Below are 26,563 nucleotides of genomic sequence, written 5' to 3' on the forward strand. Positions count from 1 at the left end.
ACTAGAGAAAAATCTTGTCTACTCAAACATTGAGTGAACACAAAGGTTACACACACAATCATGCTCGCATACAACGGCACAGACAAACTAAAGCCCCAACCTTACATAACGCACAAGGGATCTACCTCAATCTTCTTAAAAGGTCACCTGCCAATAATGTGCAGTTAGTTCTCAGACACGCATGAGCTCTGCATTATTATTTTTCGGTTCCACTCCACCACTGTTTATTGTAATTTCATTAGCTCAATCTCTGTTATTCTAATTACACGGACATCTTTTGCAGCAACTAAAAGTTAATGAGCTTTTATGAAAATGGCTTGACGTGACCTTTTTACTTATTCATTTATATCCCCCCCCCCCTCTTCAATACCTCCTTTTACTGTCAAATTGCACTGTGGAAGGTCCCTGATATCGTGAGATTGGGAGGGACAGACACGCCCCTCTCAAATACACACACTGCCAAAAACACTCTTTCCAATCATCAACGACTCATTTTTCCCCACCCACTTTCCCCCAGTTTTCGATAGATCATTTAGCCTTGTCATCCATAAATCTGCCAAATGCCCTTTTCAAGCTGCTTATAAACACCCTCATAGATCTCCCAAAAATGCCACCGCACTCTGAGGCAAGAGCTGTGGATGGTAGTGAGTGAGCCCACAGCGGTTCAAGCTACGTACAGTCAGGAAGTGATGAATGTCAAAATAAATGTCAAAATTACAGCCTGTCAGGCAAGGCCATTGGATTTCTGGTTGAGGTGGCCAAGTGTACTAGCAAGGTGTTGATCAAGAGGAATACATTTGAAAGTTATTTATTTGAATGGCCTGAAAACCCCTTATATAAAAACCCTATAAAGCGTGTTTCGGAAGAACATTATTCTACATTATTGTTTTTACTTTGGTCTCTGACCTATTACTTACTTAGTAATTTGCATAGCACAGGAGCAGAGTAACAGGGATACATTGGGAAAAACATCCACGCTGTATATACATAAAGGTATCATTACAAAATGCTAATATTAATGTTAATAGCATTAATTACGCTCACCATCACTGTAAGGAAACGGAAGTAATCTGGCAAATGTGTTTGTTGATCTTTTTCGTCACTGTTGGTTGATAAATGAATATATATATATGAATATTATCTGACTTATTCTTGCAATATTCAATTGCTGCATACTCTAGTTATGTAGTGTAATGGCTTGTGCATTTCATACATACATCTGTGTAATAAGACAAGCACAAAATGATATCACATTATAATTATATTGAATAAATTGTGTTAATTAAAATAATAAAACTTGTAAATGGTAAACAGATTAATACAACAAAGGCATTTAGCAAAAACAGTCACTGTCCAATCCCCTTTCCTTCTCTCTGAATTAGTCATCCACTAAACTATTGCTATCAAAATCATTATTTGGCCCAGTAAATGGCCCTGAGTTTTATTAGCCTGTACTTTGCTAGCAAAGGCTCTATTATCTTATTATTAATGTCAGAAAAATAAAGGGGGAAGGTGGGCGATGGCTGCTGCAGCTGCTTCGGGCCACTGCGCTCAAGTCAGAGAGAGCTGGAAATCCAATAATGCAGGGAAGATAGATGTTGAGGAGTAAAGATAGATCTTAACTCGAAAGCCATTACACTGTCTATTGTTTTTCAATGTTGATGCAAATGACCTCGAGCAGCTTCAAGCAGCATTTTACTTTCCATTATTCGTATTTGTTGGAGTGGGAATCAACTAATAATAACTTTTTTGTGTACCGCACTTCTCTCAAACAATATTTGCACCTCCATAATCAAGAAAAACTACAACTGCATAAACAAACATAACACAGCCAATAACACTGGGTGATTCAGTCACAAAGAGATGTTTGAGTAAAGAAAAGAGTAGAATAGTCATATAAAAAATCTAAAGTACTGCTTTGTGTTGAAAGACATTATAGAATTGTCCGCGGTTTTGGTTTTAGTTGGAAGCAAATGAAACAATAGCAGGATATAAGAAGTCTGGACTCTGGTTTGCCGTTCTTCAATTGTATTGGCTAAGCTAAGGGATGAGTAACTCAGTGCCATCGCCAGTCATGGTGTAACCATCAAGTATATTGGTACTACGTTCTAAATGCATTCTCAGTCTTAATGGATGCCTAGTGTGCACACTTACTTTTCTTATAATAGGACTTAGTCATCCACTTCCAATCATGTAGGGGCAGTTATTTGGGGAAAACCCACGTTGGAATACATCAGGAAATAGGGATCCTTACTGATTGCATAAATGCCCCAAAGTTCACTGAAATTCCACCAGAAATGCCTAGTTTGAAAACAGCTGGAGAGGGCTTTACAAGGACATTCACAACCAATGAGTGAACCAAAGAGGCAGAAAGATCAGAAGGTGTACTTTACTCATTTCTAACTGCAGCTTGTTTCTGCTACCATTGCTGCGTTACACCAAAATAATTAGCAGACAACACAGCAAACAATGACTGCAAAGACACTATTTTGTGAAGGTCTCTCCTAAATGCACAACCTGTGACTGCACCATGCAGAAAGTTTACCTGAGGATGTATTTGGAAACCAACCAGAAACAAATTTGAATAGAGTGATCAGAGAAGTGTACTCTCTGATCACAGAAGTTACTGCAGAAGTTGCTGACATGTTGACTGCGCGCATATAGACATTTTCTAAAATGCACTTTTCGCATAATGTTTTACTGCCACAAAATGAGAAATAAGCTCACTGCACATGCCCAGACTCTTCTTGTCTGGTATTCGATGTATGGCTTATGTAGACCCAATAGTTGCCAACAGGCGTATTGGAATTTATGTGTTTGGAAAAAAGAATTGCATTCTCATGTCAACAGATACTTTGCAACAAAACATTTAAAAAGGTTGCATGGACAAAAGTATTTGTTACTAGCCTCGAAATCCAGACCTGCCACTGGCCAAATTAAATTTGCTCAGCTTGTTGGTCTGAACAGGGCTTAATACGTCATCTTGTTCATTGCTCTGATTAGTTGTAGTGCTATCCAATTGCGTGCAGTGGTATTTGAAATGCACACGTGGGTGCCTCCCCTTGAGTTGGGAAGGTCTATTGATCGTGGCCAGACTCATATATCGTTCTAGATATGGTTCTGGTTTTACAAGCTAATTTGTTACACAGAGGGAGGAATATCAGCACATGTAGAGAGAATACTTTTATGTGGGTGAATGTGTTGTATGTTTCAGCCATACTGGACCTAAAAAGGTATTTCACCTCTTGCCAAGGATTGGGGACATCCATTTCTGCCTGAGTTGTCCCAAACCAACCCCTTGACCTCGTCCCAAGCCCTTCACCGTCGCCCATCACACTGAAACATTCATCATTCCCTTATGCGGATGTGGCAACGGGAACATAGGCTCATTTCCATCCCTCAATGAGACAGAAGTCATTGAACCGTAGGGAGGGAATACTGAGGAGAGGAGTTTGGGGTGGAGGGTACACTAAGCCATTTTTCGGTCTTGTTCACAAGAGTGAAAGTGAAATGGGCCGTGGGCGTTATGTAAAGGGACAGTGTGCAGATTTGAACATGAGAAAGGGGGTCAGTGAGTCACCAAATAGGAAGGTTCCATGGACTGCACAGCATGGAGTGGCATCGCCATGATGCAGATAGAATGAGAAAGTGTAATGATGGCTGGTACATCAGGGATGAAATATGAGCTTTTCTACAAAAAGAAACCGGCTAGAATATTTCACTGACAGCAACATGCATGCAGGGCCTGGCCAATGTAAAACATGACCGGGTAAAACAAACATTACAGTAACAGATTAACAAAAACTAAAGATATTCACACAGAGTTGAATGGGCAGGTCATCGTATTCAGGTTACCTGCCATTTACTATAGACAGCATTGTCACATTTTCTGTACAGTGTATTTTTTAGTAGTTTGATTAGTTTGATTTTAGCAGATGAAAATAAACATATCGGACTCTTGCCATGGATATATTTACAAGAGCCTGAATACAATATACTTATCATTCAAATATATATTTTCTGTCTAAAAGTAGAATTACATTGTATCAGAATTGTTCTGATTCTCAGCATTGTTCAACATTATTTCACATATCCACCACATGCATACATACTTTGTCTAACTCTGCTGGTCTATACTTACAAATATGATACTTTTGGAATTGTTCTAATAACAACATCAACATATGGATCATGACTAAAGGATAGTTGGTTAGTGGGATCACACCTGGCATGCCCAGGCAGCCTGCTTGTCAATCTAAATGTCTGCTATGGAAAATGGAGAATTCCCTCTGATGTGATGGCTTGAACCAAGGGCAGGGCTTAACCAAAAACTCTCTGAGATGAGAGCATTGAGCGGCTCTGTGAGCAGCTCATGTGTCACAGACAAATCACTGCAGGGAAAGTCGACTGGACTTGAGGACCCTTGCAAAAAAGCCAGAGAACAGAAAGAAAGGCTTTGGAGGAGACAGCGCTAGGGAGTTGCCTGGTCTCCTTTGTTCCTATCCAACGCCTCATTGCCACTGTCACACTCAGAAAAGCCTGATCCCTCATGTATGCAGGTCAGACAGAGTCAAGCATAGAATACATGTTTCAGCAGCTAAGAGCCTGAAGAAAAGAGTTTTAGAATGTATTATTTTAATAATGCTTATATTTGGGCCGATACCATATTATACAATGTATTATACACATTTGTATACTGAATTCCTACCTTCCAGCCAACCACTGATTTCAATTTACTCTTGTGCACCTTACATTGGCAGGTCATCTTTTTTCACTATAATGGCTTATTTGGATTGTTTGTGTTTTCAACTTTGCAAATGACCTGCATGTCTTGCCCAGACATACAATGCTACACGGATGCACCTGTACCACCTTTGTTCCACCACAGGGGGAGCGACAGTGTGAGGTCAGCGTCAACCGGCAGAATTTCACACCAGGCCTCACAGAGCAAGCAGAGGAGTGGAGGCTGTGTTATTTTCCACCTCAGTGGTATTCTACCTGCTCACTGGCCTGCTCCCGTCCCTGCTGCCCGCCACCTGTGCGGTGCAGCAGCGCGGACACACACACACACACACACACACACACACACACACACACACACACACACACACACACACACACACACACACACACACACACACACACACACACACACACACACACACACACACACACACACACACACACACACACACACACACACACACAGAATAAACCAGGCCATATCACAGTAGTATCCTGGTGGGAGAGAGAGTAAACAAATCCATCTCTAGCTCATCTGTGTCCAGTTCAGAGTCGTCGTTGTGTCTTTCCCTGTATGCATGTTTATGTAAATCATAAAGTATAATACTATATTATCTTATTGAATAAATGTCTCACACTGGTAGAAAGTAGAGGATGAAAGGATAATACCAGGTTGTAATTATTTAACAGTGTATGTGGGTGTGACTATTATGTCTCATTGTCATGAAAGTTTCTTGGGAATATAATATAAGAATATAAAATAAGAATTCCAATTCTTGCCTGCTCTGAAGGTTTCTCTACACTCTCAATGGCCAAAATTGCCTCAGTCATTAGCAGCACAACTAAATCATGGATTAACTCCTCGCCCCCATCTGACCTTACTTTACAAAATCGCCCAGGAGGCCAATTTGATATGCTTGCGTCATGGTTTAGAAAAATGCATGTGGTAGTTGTTTAGGCGTGTTAAATAGTGTACATAAACCAAGATCAACACAGCTTAGTTAAGAGGAAAAACACAAACGATTGTGTTGAATAGAATAGATGGCTGGGACAAGAACTCCACTATGAACACAGTGCTCCTCCAGAGACAATGAAAAGTCAAAAGAAAAACGCCAGAAGATTCTTGTCTATGCTTTTAAACAGAGATCTACCAAAAGGCTGATGTTTTACACGGTACATATTCTGAGTAATATATGGATTACAGTATCGACTTCAATCAATCCATTCCATTACATTTTTTGACGGAGGCTTTGCGTGGTAATGTAGGATCATGTCGCTAAAAGTCCACCAGGGAAGATAATCCACTCTCTGGTCTGTACAAGCTGGCATCCCTCTACTTCAAAGGGGAAATAAAGAGGGTCAGGGTTTTATTGGTATTCAATCACACACTAAAGCAACAGTCGTTCCTGGTGATTGCTTTCAGGTAAAGGGACTGTCATGACTTCTGCTTATAGAACCTCCAAGAGCAGAGGAAATGAAATCCCACTAAAGCGAGCTCTGCCGTTTCATCACAATAAAAAACAGGGGAGCTGGTTTTATCCTCACACAAGGAAGAAGGGAGAGGTGAATTGTCGGCGTGTAATAGACCTGATGTGGTGAAAGTGCTGAAAAGGTCAGTGCATATTTTAATGTTAAGCTAGGGGGAGCAGCTCCAGTGGCATGGAGTCATAGCATTATGAAGCTTAATAAGACATGTGCACGGAATGCCATTTATTTATTCCTTCTTTCTTTGCTCTCTCTCTCTTGCTTTTGTTCTTGCCTCCATATTCATGAGGTAAGTACTGTATTTAAATTTGCATTTAAATTTTTCAGAATTTTTTACAACTTACAGTTGATTCTGGTGACTTTGTATGACTTTGTTGCTACGGCGGACCTAATTTAAAATCGGGGCTAAACAACTAGCATTAGTGAAAAGCATTATGTATATTCTAACTCTGAGCCGTAAAGATGATACAAAAAATGCAAGGCTTAGTGGAATACAGAGACAACAGCTGGCAGGGAGAATGAGACTAGAAGCTGTGCTCATTGTAAAAACTTGGCATGAACTCCAGGCATAACAAGATTAACCCTTTTTCTCATATGAACTATGCATTAACAGGGAGATTGTATAATTCGTAACGACCGGAATGACCTCTATTCTGATTCCACCCTTCATACCAAGTTAACCCTTGGCTATAGGCCGACATAGGGGAGTGAGAAGAGGATAAAGGGTGAGCATTATCACCAGCACACACTGCCCTTGGCATTCTACCATTTGCAATTAGTGCACTATATGTCCTTTTCAGGCTCTGATAGTCAAAAAGCCCTTTAATGAGAAGACTGAGTCAATATTTACCTTTTCCTGCCTGCTTGTGAGCAGTGACGCCAGAGGATGTGTGTCAATGTGTTTGTGTGTATATGGAAATGTGTGATTTGTCCTTTTTTTGCTTGGAAGGATGGTCGTGAATAAATGTGGCGCTATGTTATGATGACTACTCCAAAAAGCATGGAGAGATTGAATAATTACTGTTATCATTTCAGAATGTTGAAATAAAGTCAAGTTTCTTGAATCACATAATCATGCTGCATATCAATTCGGATAACACCGTCACTAAGGTCAATGCCTGTGTGGTATAACATTAGTTAGGTCTGTGGGGGAACTGGATGAACAGAGGACAAAAGGTGAAATGTCTTCACATACAACCTAAGAAACCCTTTTGTAACCCATCATGTATTGTTCCTTCTTGGTGGGTATTTCCATAGCATCTGTCAACCTAGCTAAGAGACACAGAGAAGCCATGCTGAAAGCCTTACCGCTGCACCGACTGAGACACACACGTCCTCTAATTGCAATTCAATGCATTCCAGCTGACACACAGTCTACAGGCTGCCATCTATGTGCTGCCTCCCGGCACTCAGTGTTCCCCTCAAGCTGTTTCATTCTCCCTGAAAAATATCACCCTGGGCAATCCTTCAAAGACATAAGCCTTTTCCTAAGGTGATTATGTCACTACCACTGCCACATTCTTATGTCACGCAGCGTATTTCTATCCACAAATAAGCAAACATCCCTGCACACTCTGTGTGGTCTTTAAAGGTAGTTCAGCATGTTTAATTGTTTTTGCTTTTTACCTCACTCCAGCTCAAGAGAAAGCTACTGAGTGTGACAGTGTGGTGCAGTTAGTTAGTGATAAGTGTCTGTAAAATGTCTTACTTCAAAACTAACTTTACCGCGCTTTTCAGATTTCAGAATGGGCAGTTCGTCCAGAATGTATTTGATTCTAAAATGACGAATGATGAAGTGTAAAAATCGAGAGCGCAACATAACATGGTAAATAAACAAGTCCCAACAAGAACACAGGCGCGTTAATGCCTTCCTTGACTACCAGTGTTTGAGCTAAGCTAACCTGGATGAGTGTCCTTAGCCCATTTCTTCATAAAAAATGCATGCACAGTTACCGTAATTTACGGACTATAAGCAGCAACTTTTTCCCCATTTTTCGACCCTGTTATTACACAGCACAGTATATGTTCTGTAGCTACTAGGGATGGGCATTATTAATCGAGTACTCGAGTACTCCTCGTTTCAAATGAACTCGATTGGTGGATTAAAATGTTATATACGTGTACAAAACGGATAAAATAAAGTTTAACAAAATTAAATATTTTGATGCAAGTGCAATAAACTGAGTTGTGTCAAACAGCAACTGCAAATAACTGCCACCTCCGTGCCACCGCAGCGCAGCCTGTGTTCTTCACGGCACTGCGGAGCTGAACGCGGTCTCTCCTTCCTCCAGAACATTTTCAGCAATATAACTGTCCAATTATTTCAAAGCAGATGATAAAGTTACGTTTATAAAAACGGGAGATGACACCTGTTACTCTCAGTTAGTAATGAGTAGACTCCAGGACAGGTGAGCATGCAAGGTGCTCTCCGCTTGGAAAGAAAAGTAAAGAAGAAGCAAGGCTTACTTCAGGCACATTCGCTCCGAGCCAACAACAGTTAAGACGCCTTAACTATGGAATATGGGGATGAGATTCAAAAACTGACCGGTGTAACGTTCCGTTAATGAGGAATTAGTCGCTGTAATTATTCACGGACACGGAGTGAGCATTACGCGGTTGGATATACAACTACTAAGTCTACTGCTTTGGTGAGTTACAGTCATATGAAAAAGTTTGGGAACCCCTCTCAGCCGGCATTATAATTGACTCTGCTTTCACAAAAAAAATATAAAAGTGGTATGTCTTTCATTTACCAGGAACAGCTAAGTACTGGGATGTTTTCCAAACAAAGATTTTTTGAAAAGCAGTATTTAGTTTTATGAAATAAAATAAAATGTGAAAAACTGTCTGTGCAAAAATATGGGAACCCTTGTGGTTTTGTTGATTTCAATGCCTGTAACAGCATGTAAAACTGATGACTTTAAACACAAAGTTGGTTGGATTATGGTGTTAAGCCTTGAACCTCATAGAAATGTCTGTTTAATCATGAAAAAAGGTATTTTAGGTGCCTAAATGCAAGTTGCACTTCTCTTTGACTCTCTGCTGAAGTGAGACAGAATGGGATCATCAAAACAGCTCCCAAAAGATCTGAAAAACAAAGATTGTTCATTGTCATGGTTTAGGGGAAGGCTACAAGAAGCTTTCCCAAAGGTTTCAATTGGCAATTTCGACTGTAGGGAACGTTGTCAGGAAATGGAAGGACACAGGCATAGTGGCAGTTAAACCCAGGTATGGCAGACCAAGAAAAAAACAGGAGCGGCATAGGTGGAGGATTGTGAGAATGGTTGCACACAACCCACAGATCACCTCCAAAGACCTGCAAGAACATCTGGCTGCAGATGGTGTATCTGTACATCGTTCAACAATTCAGCGCAATTTGCACCAAAACATCTGATTTTTATAAAGACCAAATAACTTAATTTTTGTCTCATCAGTCCAAAGCATTTTCTTCCAATATGATGCTGGCTTGTCTAAATGAGCTTTTGCATACTCCATGCAACTGTATCTGTGGCGTGGGCGCAGAAAGGGCTTCCTTCTCATCACCCGGCCATACAGATGTTTTGGTGCAAATTGCACTGAATTGTAGAACCATGTACAGATACACAATCTGCAGCCAGATGTTCTTGCAGGTCTTTGGAGGTGATCTTTGGGTTGTGTGCAACCATTCTCACAATCCGCCGCATATGCCACTCTTGTACTTTTCTTGGTCTGCTAGACCTGGGTTTAACTGCAACTGTGCCTGTGTCCTTCCATTCCCTGACAACGTTCCTTACAGTAGAAATTGACAATTGAAACCTTTGGGAAAGCTTCTTGTAGCCTTCCGCTAAACGATGACAATGAATAATCTTTGTTTTTAAGATCTTTTGGGAGCTGTTTTGATGATCGCATTCTGTCTCACTTCTGCAGAGAGTCAAAGAGAAGTGGAACTTGCATTTAGGCACCTAAAATACCTTTTATCATGATTAAACAGACCTTTATATGAGGTTCAAGGCTTAACAACATAATCCAACCAATTTTGTGTTTAAAGTCCTCAGTTTTACATGCTGTTACATGCATTAAAATCAGCAAAACCACACGGGTTCCCATATTTTTGCACAGCCAGTTTTTCACATTTTATTTAATTTCATAAAACTAAATACTGCTTTTCAAAAAATCTTTGTTTGGAAAACATCCCAGTACTTAGCTGTTCCTGGTAAATTAAAGACATACCACTTTTATCTTTTTTGTGTGAAAGCAGAGTAAATTATAATGCCGGCTGAGAGGGGTTCCCAAACTTTTTCATATGACTGTATTTATATCTATTTAAATTGTAGGACAATCATTTTATATTATTTGCTGCCCTTCTTAGTTTAAATGGTGACTTAGGCAATTGTTTTTGTTACAACTACAGCCCATGCTTTTTTTCCTCTTTTTTTCTCCCCACCGCAGACCTACTCGATCGGTTTGAATTGTGGCCCGTCTATTTAATCACTTTCAGTGAGGAAAATGTGTTTTAAACTTGTGGGAAAAAAATCCTTAATATCACATGGCAACTGTGACTGCTTTATTGCGGTGAACCGTTATTCTGCAGACAGATGCGTTGCGTTCTAAAAATAGAAAAAAGTTTAACGAGGAATCGATTGATCCTCAAGGAATGCAAGCGATCACTAGTAGCTACTATTGCTCTAAAATTAAAACTTGAATACGTTATACAAATATGCAACTTGTTTGTTGAAATGTTAATAAATGGGAGCTTCCTCAAGCAGCCATCTATTTCCCGACAATCCCCTCTATGCACGAACTCTTACATATGGTAATTAAACATTATAAGACCTGCGGCTTATAGTCCGTGTGGCTTATAGTGCGGAAAATACGGTACATTAACTGTTTGTCGCCTTTTTTGAGCCGGATAGTAAGATAAAAAACTTAACATTAAAAATGCTGGACTACTCCTTTATTTTCCATCCTTATTGAATCTCATCATGCCATCTGAATCTACCTTTATGTCCCATTATCTGATGTATACTACACGATATTCCATTTTTGGTAACTTTGCTACAACAAAGTTGTTAATTTCTAGGTGGGCAAAGAAATTAAGCTGAAGCACCAGGTCATTGCCATGCAGGTTGTCATAGTTGCTTAGTCAGTGAGAACAGGAGGAGAATGATGTCACATGTTTGCCCCAAATCTCTCCCTAGCTTCTCCACACTCTTGCAGAAGTACACAGATTGTGCCAGATTACCTCAGCTCTTCAATAAGCCTAGTTACGTCATTAAAGAATAAAAAACGCTCAAACAAATTGGAAGTTAGTGTTAAAATTAAATAAATACAATCAGAAGTTTTGTCCTTAATGTTGTCAAGTCTCACTCGGAGGCGAGGCGGGGGAGCTCTGATGAGCCACAAGCACTAACAGCTTGCAACTTGAGTGACAGCATTACCGCAGCAGGCACATCAGCAATCAGGCCTCATTTCCTAGTAATTTGGTGGCGCCGATGCTGTATTAATTCCACAGGGGGTCCCCGTCTGTTATAGGGAGGCTAAATAAATAAATGTGAGCATGGTTCACAGGAGATCCATAAAAGAACAACAAATGCCACCCTGTTTGTGCAGATATCAGCAGTGATGGCACCTTAGCTTCTTTAGGTAGTCTCCAAAGGCTGTTATGAGTCCCACATGTCGCGTTCAAGATCTCTCCTCTACAAACTTGAGTTTAGCACAGGTTTTATTTTTCCTTGTTTCTTTATTTTGGCAACGTTTGACACAATGTGGCCTAAGTCTAACACTCAGTCGGGTCTATAGGGCACAGCAGGACATATCAGAACCCTCTCTATTCCATCTATCAATATTTCCATTTTATATTAGCAGGGGTCTTTGGCTGGTACAGTGAGGCGGATTACGATGATGCGACTGTGGCTCAGTTGGTAGAGCGGGTCGGCCGATGATCAAAGGGTTGGAGGTTCGATCCCCGCCCTGCCACCTGTGTCATAGTTGTTGTGTCCTTGGGCAAGACACTTCACCCACCTTGCCTCGTGTGAATGTCGATAGTTAGCCTGCTATCGGTGTATGAATGTGTGTGTGAATGGTAACGTGGGAATGGGAACAGGTCTCCCTTGAAAAAGACTCTTCGGACTCAGTGGGATATACCTGTATAAATAAAGGTTAAAAAAAAAAAAAAAAAAGAAAATGTTCTTTTGAAACTCAGCGGGAAGATGTTTGAATCCAGTGGAATGCCAAGACATGGGGAGGGAGGGACCAAGGAATGGAGAAGGTTTTTTCCCACAGTCTGTATCGACAGGAATATTTGTCCCAGCCTCGCTGAGATAAAACTAAATAAAAAAATCTCCCATGCTTTCACGCCTTTTTAACACTGCTGCTTGTTAACCCTAAACCTCTGCTCCCTGCCTCCCCATGTATCTTGTTTATGACTGAATGCACAGACAAGTTGTGCAAGAGAGGGCCACAGGGACGCATGGAGTCACAAGGCTCTCTTATCAGTCACAATACAGTCAGTCATCATTTCCACCAGCAGCTTGGGGTACAGAGTTGCGGAGGTTTCTTTAGAGAGCCTTGCACATGAAAGTGCAATAAACCAAGGTCTAGAGGTCCACAATGCAGTAGCCCTATAGAAACACAACAAGATTGTGACTTAAGTGGCTATACTGCAATAACAAGAACAGAAACAAAACACAACTGAGCACTCTTCTCAAGGACCACTTGTACAAAGTGCCCAATGTATCATTTAAAAATCTGACCATCCATGAATTGATTAGGGTGTGAAAGGTTTTGATTGAAACATGGAGTATGACTAGAGTGATAAGATATGCTGATATACTAATGCAAATATAATGCATCAAATGTGTCGACGTCGCACCCCTTTTAAAGTGTAGTATAATAAGCGTACATGGGTAACTAACTTAATTCATGTTAATTACAAATGGCCTGAAAGAAAAAAATTATGTATTTTTTTAAATTTGAGGTTTAACTTGCAGAGCAATACAATGATTGCTACTGATACTCAAAATAGAAGAGGACATTTAGCAAAGTGGACCAACATGCCTATGTATCCCTACCACGGAGGAAACAGTGAAAGAAAATCTGTGTACAAACCATAATTTTAGCTCCAAAATGATTTATTAACTATACAGTTGCAAGGGCAAACGTGTGTCTACTGACGTAGGGTCTCAGTCAGCTCACAAATGGAAGGATGCAGGAACCCATATTTAAATGGAACATGTCTGACTGAGAGGCTGATAAAACACTTTTGCTGGTGGCTGCAGCCTCTGGGGAGCCGCCTGTTAATTAACAGCCCACACAAATAGTGAGGAGACATTGAAGATGACAATACAAAAATCAAGTCTAATTGCATAACGCGCCCCACACACATCCTGCGTCTACCTCTGGAGCGCGTCGCGTTACCTTACTGCTGCCTCTCTCGGACTTTTCTCGGACACACATGCAACGTCTCAGCAGCTGCTGCTGCAGCGCTGCTTCTAAAAGCCCTATCTTTCTACATAGAGTTTTCATAGATAATTCCCATTAAAAATGAAGTTCTTTCATGTCATCTATGATGCATATGATTTATATTGAGTCTGGACAGTAATCCGTGCGCCCCATTGCCATTTTTTTTCTTTTTTTTGCCATATTTTCGCTTGTTGGAAGTTTTATTTTGAAGGGGACACACCAGGAAATGGTGAAACTACAGCGAAAGCTGCCAGTATGAAGTCAATATGACTCTCAGCAGAGTATTTCAAAAATCACTTTACTGATTTATACGGGAGAGAGAGAGGGGGGTGTGGTCGGGGAAGAAGAAGGCCGTAGACACAGATAGAGCAACGGAAAACTGTTGCGCTCATCATGATCTTTTTTATTTCTTCACTATATTGGATCTCTATATGTGTCATTTATCCAAAAATGAAATGCCAGAACTAATTGAAAATTAGATTTTAAATCCCTCGGATTTTGATTGCACAATTAAATCGTGAAATAAAGGGATTATTCGCGTATACGACTGAGGGATGTTTTATTTTGAAATAAACACACCGGGTAAACGTGTAACTAGAGTGAATGCTGCTGGTATGACTGTCAGCAGAGTATTTCTCTATCAGTTAAAGCACAGAGACGCGAGAGAGACGCGCTGCTCTCAGAAAAAAATAGGCGAGCCTCCTGAGGTGAAGGGGAGCGTCGCTGCAGACGTGCCTCCGACGCGCCTCAGCAGTGCGTCTGAGGTTGGATGTGTGCTCGCTCTACGTTGATTTCACAGTCTGTGACAAAAAGTCAGACGCAGACGCGAGGTAGACGCGCAGTAGAGGTAGGATGTGTGTGGGGCGCGTTAGGCTTTGCACCAGACACTCAAAAAATCTATGTTTATGAAATTTAAAGCCATTGATGTGAGCGCATTAGGATACCAATTCCGCATAGGCAACACAGTAAAAACAAGCGTTTAGTGAATCTATTGATTTGCTTTGATGTTAGAAAAGAAGTCTAATGTACTCTACGCAGTGTTTGAGATGCACTTCAATTTTCTAATCCATTATTAAAATAGCATGAGTATAAAAGTGTGCAAACTATCAATAAAAGTCACACATGTTGTATGATCTGTGGAATCTCTACACAGCGCTTGTATGCATTAAGGTAAAATACTGTGAAAAAGCTTAACAAGGCTTAACATCACAGACTGTTTTTATTTGTTTGTTTGTTTGTTTAGGTACTACAGTTCCCCATGCAGTTCAACCATAGCAGGGATAGATAGCAAGTGGCATGTGACACAAATGTGTAAGCCAGAACTCTCTCGCTCTCACTTTTCTACTTGTAGAGTTGACAGCAGGGCTGGAGAGCTAGCTTTAATTGCATGTGACGGCCGATCATGCCGGCAGTGGCAGGGACCTTCAAGTCCGTAAATACTCACCTGGGGAAAGGGGGGAGAAAGGTGGTGGGCTGGAAACATCAGATTGACACCCTCTCTGGAAGCCTCTCGCTTGATGGCACTCAGCCCACCTACATCCAACACTAGCACTACAACCAATGCAGCATACCAGTCTAAACCAATATGTTTTGAGTGTGTTTAACACTCACAGGTTCCTTTGAATTAGAAAAATGTGCTCACACGTAGAGCCATTAATGTCTGCTTTTTGCTTCCGCAAGGAAAAGCTGCCTGCATGAAATCTGGAGCAGTTGTTACCGGATTCTATATTTATTCATGTTTTGTTATTTATTGCAGAGAAAACTAGGTTAGTAATAACAAGGTATTGAAATTTGTATTTGTATTGAAGATACAAAGTGGTCTTCCTCCCTCCTCTAAAAAAAATAGCAAAAGCATAGAAGTAAGGAAACACACGAGAGCACGAAAAAGAACACAATGATAGAATAAAAGAATGAGAAGGAGATAAGTGTGTGGCACAATATCCTTTACTATAATATGTGGAAGTGAGGAGTATTGTGCATTCATGCCTAAAAAGTGTTTTTTTTGTGCGTTGCTGTCTGTTCGAGAAAGCTGGGAATCTATCAACAGGAGAATGGAGGCCCAGGGGCATGTGTCCTTTGAACTCAGGATTGCTCAGCCAGCAAGCAGCCATCGCTACACAATGGAAAAGCAAGATGCAATTTCATATTTTTTGAGTCACTGCTTGATTTGTCCTTCAACTGGAAACTAGGGCTGCGAGAGAAAAACGATCACGCTAATTATCCTGATTTAATATCCCTGAAAGAAGTATAGCAAATGTTCGATAAAAACTCAATGATGACTGGGCGATATGGAAAGATTTATTTTCATGATCATATTTTCTTATCAATTGATGATCATTTCTTTCATGTGTGAAGAAGACATACTTTTGCTTGAGTTTTTCATATAGATATGTTGTATAACCACATTGGTAGCTAGCTATGTTGGCTATCAAAAATCTATTGTAGTATAAGCATAATCTATCTGCCTCTCTCCCTACAAACTTGTTTTGATATACAGTTAATGTCCTTTGCTCAAATACCTTCAGATTCTTGAATAGATTTCATTTCCTGATTACTTATTAAAAAGGAAGCACTACTTTGTTTTTGTTTCCTCAGTCTTCGATTAATATTATGTTAGTTTTCAGATTGGTATTTTACTAAAATAAACTCTTTGAATTAAATCCAGTTTTACTTGTATTACTGCTGTGGATTGAACAGTACAACAATACTAATAATAACACAATTAAGTCAAATATTTCTGTAGCCTTCTCATAGGTACCCAAAAAGTTACTCCAACCAACACAAGATGAAATTAAGGTGAACTATCATTTGGGTAGCGAGAGGGGAAAAAACAGGGCCAGCATGACGCAAAGATTAACACAATTTAGCACATAGCAGAACACAGCAGCTTTGCTAAACAACAACAAAATCTCAGCATCAGATCCCATGGAGACTTGAAGCACTGGGGGCTTCATTAGACTTATCAGTGCGATTGGTGGGTGAACTTTAAAAGACATGGCTCTGATTCTGTTGTCACAGCCAGACATATTGATAACGCTATCTGTTGAACCTATTTAGGCAGTCTTACGGGGTGCAGCCCCCTCATTAGCACTGCACTTATGTATGTATACACAATACAAGTTAATTAGGAGTTCAATTATCAGACACTGATCAGTCAGTGGCCCCTCCCCAACCGCATACTCAGCCCACCTCCTCCCTCTGTGGTTGCCACAATTATCAGCATGATGTATGACTCTCCTTGGTGTCCTCTGCTTATTGCCCCCTACCCCGTTCTGTCATTGTCCTACCTACTGAATGGCCACTATAAGTCAATGTGCTACCTCACTCAACTCACATTCTGGGATATTTAAAGGACTGTGTATAGCATATCCTAACATCAAGGGCGAATTCACATTAGTATCGTTTAAGGCCAGGACACACCAGTCCGACTACCCGAAAATGGTGACTGCCGATTCAGGGAGCTCCAGTCTTCCCGTCGCGGCCGAAAAAGTGCAAAGAACACACCAAACCGACTGTTGCCTTTCCGTACGCTCTGCGCTTGCGCGGGACGTAATGGCTCCATAACAGCAGGCGGCGCTAATCTGTATTGTGGCCCGAAAAAATACGGAAGCCGGAAATGATGGGACGGCTCTCTAGACCATAAACATAGATAGAAATACGTATTTATATTTATGGACCATAAAGAGCACCATTTTTAGCAGAGTGTGTCGAGCATGGTGTCGAGCAGTCAACAAGGGTAGAAGCATGTGAGTACTCGCTGAACGAAACAAACAAACATATTAAAACGATGGCTAACTGTTGTTAGCTTTTTGTGCTACCCGCCTCACTTCCGGGCTTCACTGATTCGCTAGCCCTCCACAAATCAAATTGCTCCAACTGAAAGAAGCCCGACGACATCAACGTCGACCGATTTCACACCAAACAGATTTGTGTCTCCGAGCCCTCCCGACTCTACGACGGCGATTATCGGGCCGGTGTGTCCTGGCCTTTGGACATTCTTACAAGATAACCAACTGTACTAATATATTGTGCCAGTAGTTGAATGACAACATATTCACAGTTGAATAGTATTCAGTTTGGAATGGCTGTATATTTGACCCTTTTGAAAAACAAACCTATTTAAAAACCCTCACGCGAGACATTACAAAGGAAGTTGTCATATCTCATCATCTTCATCATCGTCATATGTATTTGAGCATAACATTTCGGGTGCGAGTTAAAAAATGATGTGGAGCTGCAGTAAAAATGAAATGCCAATGCTGGGTGTTGTGGTTTAAGAGGGGCGTTGAGCCCTCACTGTTCATGAATTACAGCAGCTGATAAAGCCAGATTACTCTGGCCTGTCGGGGAAATAGCATCTGTTCATGGCGGACTGTGTTAAAACATCTCCACAGGCTATAAAAAGGACAGTGTGTGTTTGACTCCCTGAACGCAGCTCTGTCTGTCTCTCTCTCACTCACTCGGCTGCTTAAAGCTAGCTCGAGGTCATGGTTTCTTCCTTTTAAAAGGGAGTGTGTGTGTGTGTCTGTGTGTGTGGAGGGGGGGGGGGGGGGGGCTGCCTTCCCGACAGGCTGGTAAAACTGCAGTGCTCCTCAGGGACCCGAGTTTCTGCTTCATTCCAACATGTATAATAAAAAACGCAATGATGAAAGTAGATTGGAGAGTAGTGAGCGGCAATAAGCTAAGCAGCTGTTTTTGAACACTTCTCTATATGGCACTGCCAAGTAGAAAATGGCTGCTGCGTCAACCGTTATCCCTCATAAATGGTGATGGTGTTTATTCTAATGCCAAAGAAGAGGCAGTGGATGCAGATGGATAAAATCCCATTTTTTGAGACGCTGACAGATATGTTTTTATCACAAGCTAGGGAAAAAAACTAATTTCATACACTACATAACTGATTTGTTGAAGGAAGATTACTTTTTTTAAATGTGAACCATAGCTCACCTCCCAAAAGTGTCATCAAAGAAAGTGGCTTTACTATGAATATTTATTTTTACTCTAGATCCAGAGAATAGTATATCCAAAATGTACAGATAAATTCCAAACATCTGGTCTGGGAATCAGTGAATCTGTGTGCCCATTTCCTTGTTAATAACCAATGTCTACAAAGGCTGTGTAGAAAGCAGAGCAGCAGCAGTAGCTTCTGTCTTCTGCCATTGACTACACAGAGTTCAAGCACAGTGCTGAATCTAGGTCACCTGGGTTTTGGCAGAGCTTAGAGCCCAACAGACAGACTAAATCACAGTAGCAGCAACCTACATATAATACATCACAAATGAAATCCCAATCACAACCTCTGTCACGATCAAATATGTTCCCCAACTTGTTCAGCCACACAAGCTATTTACCATTCATTAACGCCTTGACTCTGTCAAGTCAGCTGTATTCAGAAAATGAAAAGGCTATTTACAGGAAACAGAAACAACAATACAAATGTATTTAAAGTCATGTTCAAATCCAGCCTTGTGTCAAGCTCAAATATTTTTCACAGTTTGTCGGGTAAATGAATATCACAGCAGTAATTTCCGCAAATTAATTTAACCTCTAATTACCCTGATTTGAGAGCTCATAGCAGCCTTGCCCCTCACAGTCGTTAGGGGGTCGACAGAGAACAAAGCCAGGTTCTGCATCAATTATAAAAACAATGGCCGACAGAGGCACACAGCGGTTTTAAATTACATCAACTAATGGAAAAGGCCTGCTCGTACCTACTTCAAAATGCAAGCTTATAAGAAACAGAATATTTGATAATAGCAGGGAAACTACATACAAAAAGCACAAAAAGAATGTTATGTCTTCATGTATTTTCTTCTCTGTGGGCATTCTATGTAATATTTCTCATATACAATTTGCATTGTGTGTGTTTAAAAAAACAACTATATGGCTAAACAGCAATTGTCCAGGTTAAGATCCATCCTGCATGTTAAAACCCTGCCTGAACATTAGTGTAAATGAGCAAAGGTGCTGAAGACATGTCAGGGCCACATGGATGAGAGAGATCAGTGGTAATCAAATGAATGCAACAGGAGACACAGCCTCTACATACTGTAGGTAACGCTGGGAGAGAAAAAACTGTGCTTGAGGGAAACAACATGGTACAACCTCCTAAATATTGCAAAATCTCAGCTGTCATGATAATGTTTTAGGATTTTTCTTGATATCAATCCTTGCAATGGATTTTAAAAAGTCTGGAAGAAAATGAAGCCTCCTTGGCTAATAGCGTCTAGTTCAATAAATTGTCCACACTGCAATCCAGACTGTCAAAGTGTGGATGTTAAACGTGCATCTTTTGAGAATATGTATGTAATACAATTGTGCTAAGGATCACCTGGTTAAAGTTTGATATATTTTCCATTTCATATATGCTTCATAAAGGATTGAAAACAACTTTTTCTTGTTATTCTCATCAAGGCCAAAGCCTTGTATTGAGCTTACAGCAGCATCAGTAAAGAGGGTACCGAAGAGACAAAAAGAACACCACAAGGGTGAATTCCTGGAACAGAAATTGGGTAAACGGGTACTCCCCTCTACAAGTTTGATGATAGCAAGTAACAGTGACTTTAAGTTGAGTTAGTAGAGCATCTCTCCATAGTCTCTAGTCTGTCTTGCTGACCTAGCTGAGCAGTCCATATCTTTCTCTGTCCGAGTCTTACTGTGTTCTGTGATCTAAGTGCCTGAAAAAAGTCAGCGTGAGATATTACTGTCAGTTACAGTTAGAGTGGAATTCATGAAAAAGCCTATTCTTGTAGTCAACCCTTAAGGTCATGTTGATTGATTGGTAAATTACACTGGTTCAAAAACTACACTGAACAGCATGGCAAAATATTAACTTTAATCTAGAAATACACATCAACACTTAGACTCCCTGTACAGAGTTACACAAATCATTATTAAACTAAGTTTACCTATCAATTGTTTAACTTTTTTCTGTTATTTCATTGGCTCCATCTAAAAATAAAGGTATCTTTAGCTTTGTATAATTATAGGGTGTCTATGACACACACTGGTTTCATTTTGTTTTATTCTTTAAAAGCCCATTAGCTATTGTGGTGACTCACATCCAAGAGCTTATTTTCCACCCACATTTGAACAAACTGCTGTGGTGCCTTTTCACATAAACAGTTTCTCTTCGAATGAGCTGCTGCTCTAAGTGTCATGTTCATATTTAATTTACTGGATTCATTTCAAACAAATTTAGATATTAATATAAACTATAACCATTGTATAATCAATATGTCCCTTAATTCAACAAATATATTGGAAACTGTTCTAAAGTATCTCTCCTTGAAAAGATAATTCAATGTGCTTTAGACATGGGTCTTTTTTGTAGTATTTGTTCCCCATTTTCAGTTTTATGGTTTGATATTTGGATCGTTACATTTATCTTATGTTAATGCCTTTCGCCTTTGGAGTGTATGTTCCTTAAAGGGTCAGTTCAACCAAAGCATAAAACACCACATTCCTAACTTACGCCTTGTGGCATCTATCTAGCCATGAATATAGCGTTTAATTTGCCCAGGCTGAGATAGAAACTGTTTATGGAGAAAATAACCATGCAGAAATGTCTTTATTTTTTGTCCATTACGCTGAAGTAATCTCCCGGAAAGTTAAGAAATTGCATCCCATGTAATGGATGCATAAATCAAACTAAAATTCAATATTGCCCACAATGGCTTCATTCAAGCAGATATATCAAAAGTGATATACACTGCAGAAATCAAAATCACCACTTGAAACAATGCAATTGTTAAATTGTAATGCTGCCATTAAGGATTTACATAATGCAGTGCGTCTGACCGGGTTTAAACTTGTTGTGTCAATGGGTTTACAAATTCAAGCCGTCATCCTTGTGAGCCTTTCCCAATAAGTTACCCAAGGAAAATGCATATTTGCCCACCAACAATTGGTGGAGTGAAACAGCAGGTAAACTTTACATTTGTGACGCAGAGAAATGGCCTGTAACGACTTGGGGGCGACTGTGGCTCAGGTGGTTAAGCTGGTTGGCCAATGATCCTAGGGTTGGCGGTTCGATCCCAGCCCGGCCACTTGTGTCATGGTCGTTGTGTCCCTGGGCAAGACACTTCACCCACCTTGCCTCGTGTGAATGTGTATGACTGCTGTATGTTTGAGGTGGTGGTCGGAGGGGCCGATGGCGCTGAATGGCAGCCTCGCTTCTGTCAGTCTGCCCCAGGGCAGCTGTGGCTACTATGGTAGTTTACCACCACCGGTATGACTGTGTGTGAACGAATTGTCTGGAACCCTGTAAAGCGCTTTGAGTATCATGAAAGGCGCTATATAAATCCAAGCAATTATTAATTATTAATTATTAACATGACTGGACAATTTAGAGAGCTGCTGCTCAACGAGACAACTATTACCTTAGCCCTAAAACACCAACTACGAATCAGGTAACGTTAGCGCCTTTACCTTCAAACAGTACCCCATACAACAAAAAACAAGACCAAAGAGGAAACACATTGCAGATGCAGGGTCGTTTCATATTGCTTAAGACATGTTGCTAATGCTAAACAGTAGAGAAGGCTGAGTTAATTCACTGAATGTGAAGTGTTATCTTCAGGGATGCACTCTATGAAAAGGGCTCATAGAAGGCATGGTAAGTTATCGAACGCCATTACACAGTAACTTGCTTATCTTGAATACAGGTTTTCAAAAAGGTGTAGGCGGAGAAAGAGAAATGGTTGTTTTGTCTCATACTTTGGGAGTCTCATCACACCGTGAAACTTACTCATGTTGGGAAAACATGAAAAATGCTTTTTGCAGATGATGTGACCTTTAAAGAATATATAGCAAATCAAATTCTATCTGTCAAATGTTTTGCAATTAGATGTGTTCCTAAAATTGTTCAGCCCTATACTGCATTATCTATGAATGTGGATTAATGTAATAAATTCCTTTACATTTATTATATTGGGGTGGAAGCAAAACTCATAAATTGATCTCGCAACCTGGGTATATAAAACCAAACTAACTGCATGGGTAAATAGCAGTAGTAACCAGTAAATCGGAAATGTCTTTTTTTCTGTAACTTGGGTGAAGTTACCCTTTCATATTAGTTTAAAGCCCCCCCCCCACCACCTGGCTCCATAAAATGTTAATTCATTGCCATGAAAACAATGCACAGAACTGTTGGGGAGATATTTGCAGTGGTTGGTAATTTTGTCTTTGAGTTTCTCGAACCTTTTTCTATTGACTGTAAATGTCTGTGAAATAGAGCATCAGCTTAATGCTTTAATGATCATGAAGCACATCATGAATAATCTAGCACAAGACACACCAATTTATTGTGAGTGCCACAGCTCACCATTAAAAATAGTACCATGAAATGATGCGTTCTCCCTCTCTGATGTGAGCAGGCAGCAAACCCTTTACAAATAAGCGCTCTTTGACGTAGCCCCTTCACCACAGAGCTAACACACCGAGATGTGGATTTGTTATTACAGACATCTAAAGTGTCTTAAAACCAACTAAAAAGAGAGCGAGAGACCTTTACATTCCACCCAAGTGTTGGATAAAAGGAATAAATACCCCGCTGCACTGGCAGTCAGCCATAATGACCCAATTAATGGTCCTCAAAGCAAAGAACAGCTCTGGAAATAAATTAACAGTGGGCAAATTAATATCTCCATGCCGTCTTTGTCGCTCTAGTCCTCGTCTCCATTTCTCACTGTCGATCAATCCGATTTCCCATGTTCCGTTTTTTCCTCCTTAACTCCATTTCCATTCTCTCACTCCCTATCTCACACTCTCCCTCCATTTCAAAAGGACAAATGTTTCCTGCAGTCACTGTAGCACTGCATTGGTATTCTGCTCTCAATTTAACCAAGAGCCAGGCAGCAGTTACCGCTTCCAGCAACCACACAGCAATCTGAGATGGAGCACACAGAGAGACGGCGAGGGACAAAAGGCCTCAAGATTATAAGGGACTGAGAAGTATGAGAGAGACATTGAGAGAGAAAGGAGAGGGGGGGCACGGAGAGACAGACGTATATGGTTGTCCAGTATGACATAATTTAATGTGTTAAGGGCTTCTGATCATAAATAACTCATCCACAAAAATGGAAGGATTCTGGCTTTTGTCTGGCTTGTTCGGAGAGTAAAAGACTAAAGAATTCCGCTTCTTTATCTGTTGAAAACTGTTCTAGACTGTCTACATCAAAACAACTGTTAGGCTTTGATCTAAATCATGGCGGCATGCTGAGTTTATTCTTATTATTTTAGATCTATCAAAAGCCCAAAAAACACTTTGAACCAAATATTTTGTTTTTGGTTGATATCTTTTTTCAGCGCTGTCAAAGCTTATCTGCCAGTGCCACAAAAATGCACCACTTCAAATAATTGGCACATGACTTCTGGCAAAGTAGATATCTACCTTTTGAAGATTCATTAATTACAAGTCATTTCCATCACCCAGGACAAGGCAGGAGCTTACTTTATATTGCTTATAATGGAGGTTGTGATGCAGAATTTACAATTCATATTTTAACCTCACAAAATAGAGATAATGTAGGATGAAAGGCAACCCCCCACATTACAAATGATCAAGACATCGCAAGCAATTTCTGTTAGCTGCATATAGAAAATGAGATTATTCACAAGCAAGGTGTGGAGAAGCAGACAGTTTGAAAGAAAGAGGAGGGAGATACTGTAAATGAAGAAGGAGATGAACAGGAGAAGGAAGTGCTGACGGCGCGTAAAGGTGAAAGAAAGATAAGTGGAGTAAGGGAATGAACTCCAGAAAGAGAGAGGGAGAGAGAGAGAGAGAGAGAGAGATGGAAAGCCCAGATAGCCTTGAGTAGAGAAGGTAGGAGGCGGTTGAAGGAACTGCTATGGGACAAAAAGAAACAGAGAGAGATGGATGAATGGTGAATGTAGATATGGAAATGGGATGCGTCAGTGAAGGAGGGAGCCAGATGTGTGAAACAGAACAGAGTTTGACATGAGCTGGCAGCACAGGAGCAAATGAAGGCAAGAGCAGGGTGTATGTCAGAGAAAAAAGGGATGGAAGGAATGAAGGAATGATGGATGGAAAAAAGGAAAAGGGGAAACAAAGAATGCAGAGAATATAATTAAATATAAAGAGAAAACGCAAAAAAAACCAGCTAGTTGAGAAGCAGACCTACAGTGCCCAATTTTGCATATGACATATTCTGTCAAGATATTCGGCAGATTGTGAAGTATTGTTTTTTTTTATACGAACCATATTCAAAGTAGCACCTGTGCCATCTCTCAAACTCTTGTATGAGTCACATTATCTCAGGAAAAAGGTTTAAGCTGTCAATTGAAGAAACTTCTTTTTGACGATAGATGCTGGAATCTACCAAAACTCCTGCCTCGAGTAACTTCTCAAAAAGCACCTCACCCTCCTTTCTCCATGTCCTCAATGGGTCATCACCCTACTCAAGCACAAACTTGATAATACCAAAATATTTGTCACTTGTAATTTCTCTGCAAGACTTTCAGAAAAGAAGAGAAGAAATAAGAGGCTATTTCAATTTATAAACATCAGAACTGTAAAACTTGCATTAAAAGGCAGAGCCTCCCACAGCCTTGACTTAAAGACTTAACTGACCATGAACCCCAAATAAAAGGGCCCAATCTTAAACATGTCACAGTAGTGATTGAGTAACCAAAGTAATATATAATATCTTTACATACAACAGATTTATGTTAGCTTTACGATTCCAAGGGGTAAGGTACTCTTCTTGCCACAGGAACAATGCAATAAAAACAGGCTTAATCGGCACAGTATCATGGTTTTCTTACCTTCCTTGCAGTACTTCCCCTTGAAGCGGGTGAGGGTGCAGTCACAGTGAACTTCCCCATATTGAATAGAGCAAAATCCTCCATTGAAGCAGGGGTTCTGTTTGGTGCAGAGGTACTCCAGGTCGCTCTGAATGCCTTGGCTATTTAACAAAGTAGGAGGCATCTCCCCCACCTTCAGGTTGGAGATCAAACCCAGGAAGGGTGGCTCGTACTTCACCGTGCTAGACGTCAGCGCGGAGAGACGCACATCGGGGGGGATCCCGCCCACAAACAGGTCACTGACCACCGCCATCTCCTTCCTCTTGGACTTGACCTCAGCCACCTTGGTCTCACCGTCCACCATCAGGAGGGTCTCGCGGAAGTTGCGGGTGAGCAGGACCATGTGCCAGCGGTCATCGTTCACTCGTGTCTCCATATGCAGAGTGGCCGGCTCGGCACAGTGGATGGCAAAGCGCAGCTGGAGGCGCCCGCCTGCAATCAGCAGCTCCAGGAAATCACAGTTTCCGCCGTCGTCGAGGTAGAGAACCAGGGCCTTGCTGATGTTGGTCTTGAGGCTGAAGCTCAGCTCGCCCACTGATCCGGCTTCCCAGCGTCCGTAGCGTGCCCATTGTCCAGGCGCGCCACCGAATTCCAGCATCTTCACTGTAGTGAGCAGGCTGAGGAGGGCCAGAGGCCACAGGGGCCAACACAGGAATCTTAACCCTCTTGTCATGCTCAAACGTATCCCTTCTCTGCTTGATACCTTTTAGGCTTAATGAGCCACAGAGGTAAAGCCTAGCTTCACTGTGGCAAACAGTTTGCCTATCGTAAACAAGAATGACTATATATTTTCTAACTTGGATAAAGTAATTCTCACAGGGTCCTACTCCAATTTTCCTGATGAATCAGCTTATTTTTTCTCTTCTCACTTATGCTCTAATTCTTGTCTTTATCCTGACTCTCTCCTTCGTCTCTCCATCAGTTGGTGCCTCTGGGACTTGGAGGAAAGGAATGAGGAATAGCGGGAGAGTAAAAGAGGGGAGGGGGGTACGGTAATTTCAATACAGCCGTTTCTTTAAAGCCTCTTGGGTCTATCCCTGGACTGAAAATAGAATCTTCGTCTCTAGAA

The 26,563-nt window shown here is 40.8% G+C and overlaps 1 protein-coding gene across 1 annotated transcript in view; it reads right to left on the reverse strand.

Moving 5' to 3' along the window:
• The window catches only part of nrxn2b (neurexin 2b), a 580,176-nt gene extending 554,051 nt beyond the window's left edge, over positions 1-26,125 (reverse strand). The window contains exon 1 of the mRNA XM_080051970.1: positions 25,456-26,125. Coding sequence (XP_079908096.1) covers positions 25,456-26,092 — 637 coding nt within the window. The 5' untranslated portion in view covers positions 26,093-26,125. The remainder of the gene's footprint in view (positions 1-25,455) is intronic.
• Positions 26,126-26,563: the final 438 nt, after the last annotated feature.

This window comes from Ammodytes marinus (assembly GCF_949987685.1).
Source record: "Ammodytes marinus genome assembly, chromosome: 23".
Classification (NCBI taxonomy): Eukaryota; Metazoa; Chordata; class Actinopteri; order Uranoscopiformes; family Ammodytidae; genus Ammodytes; species Ammodytes marinus.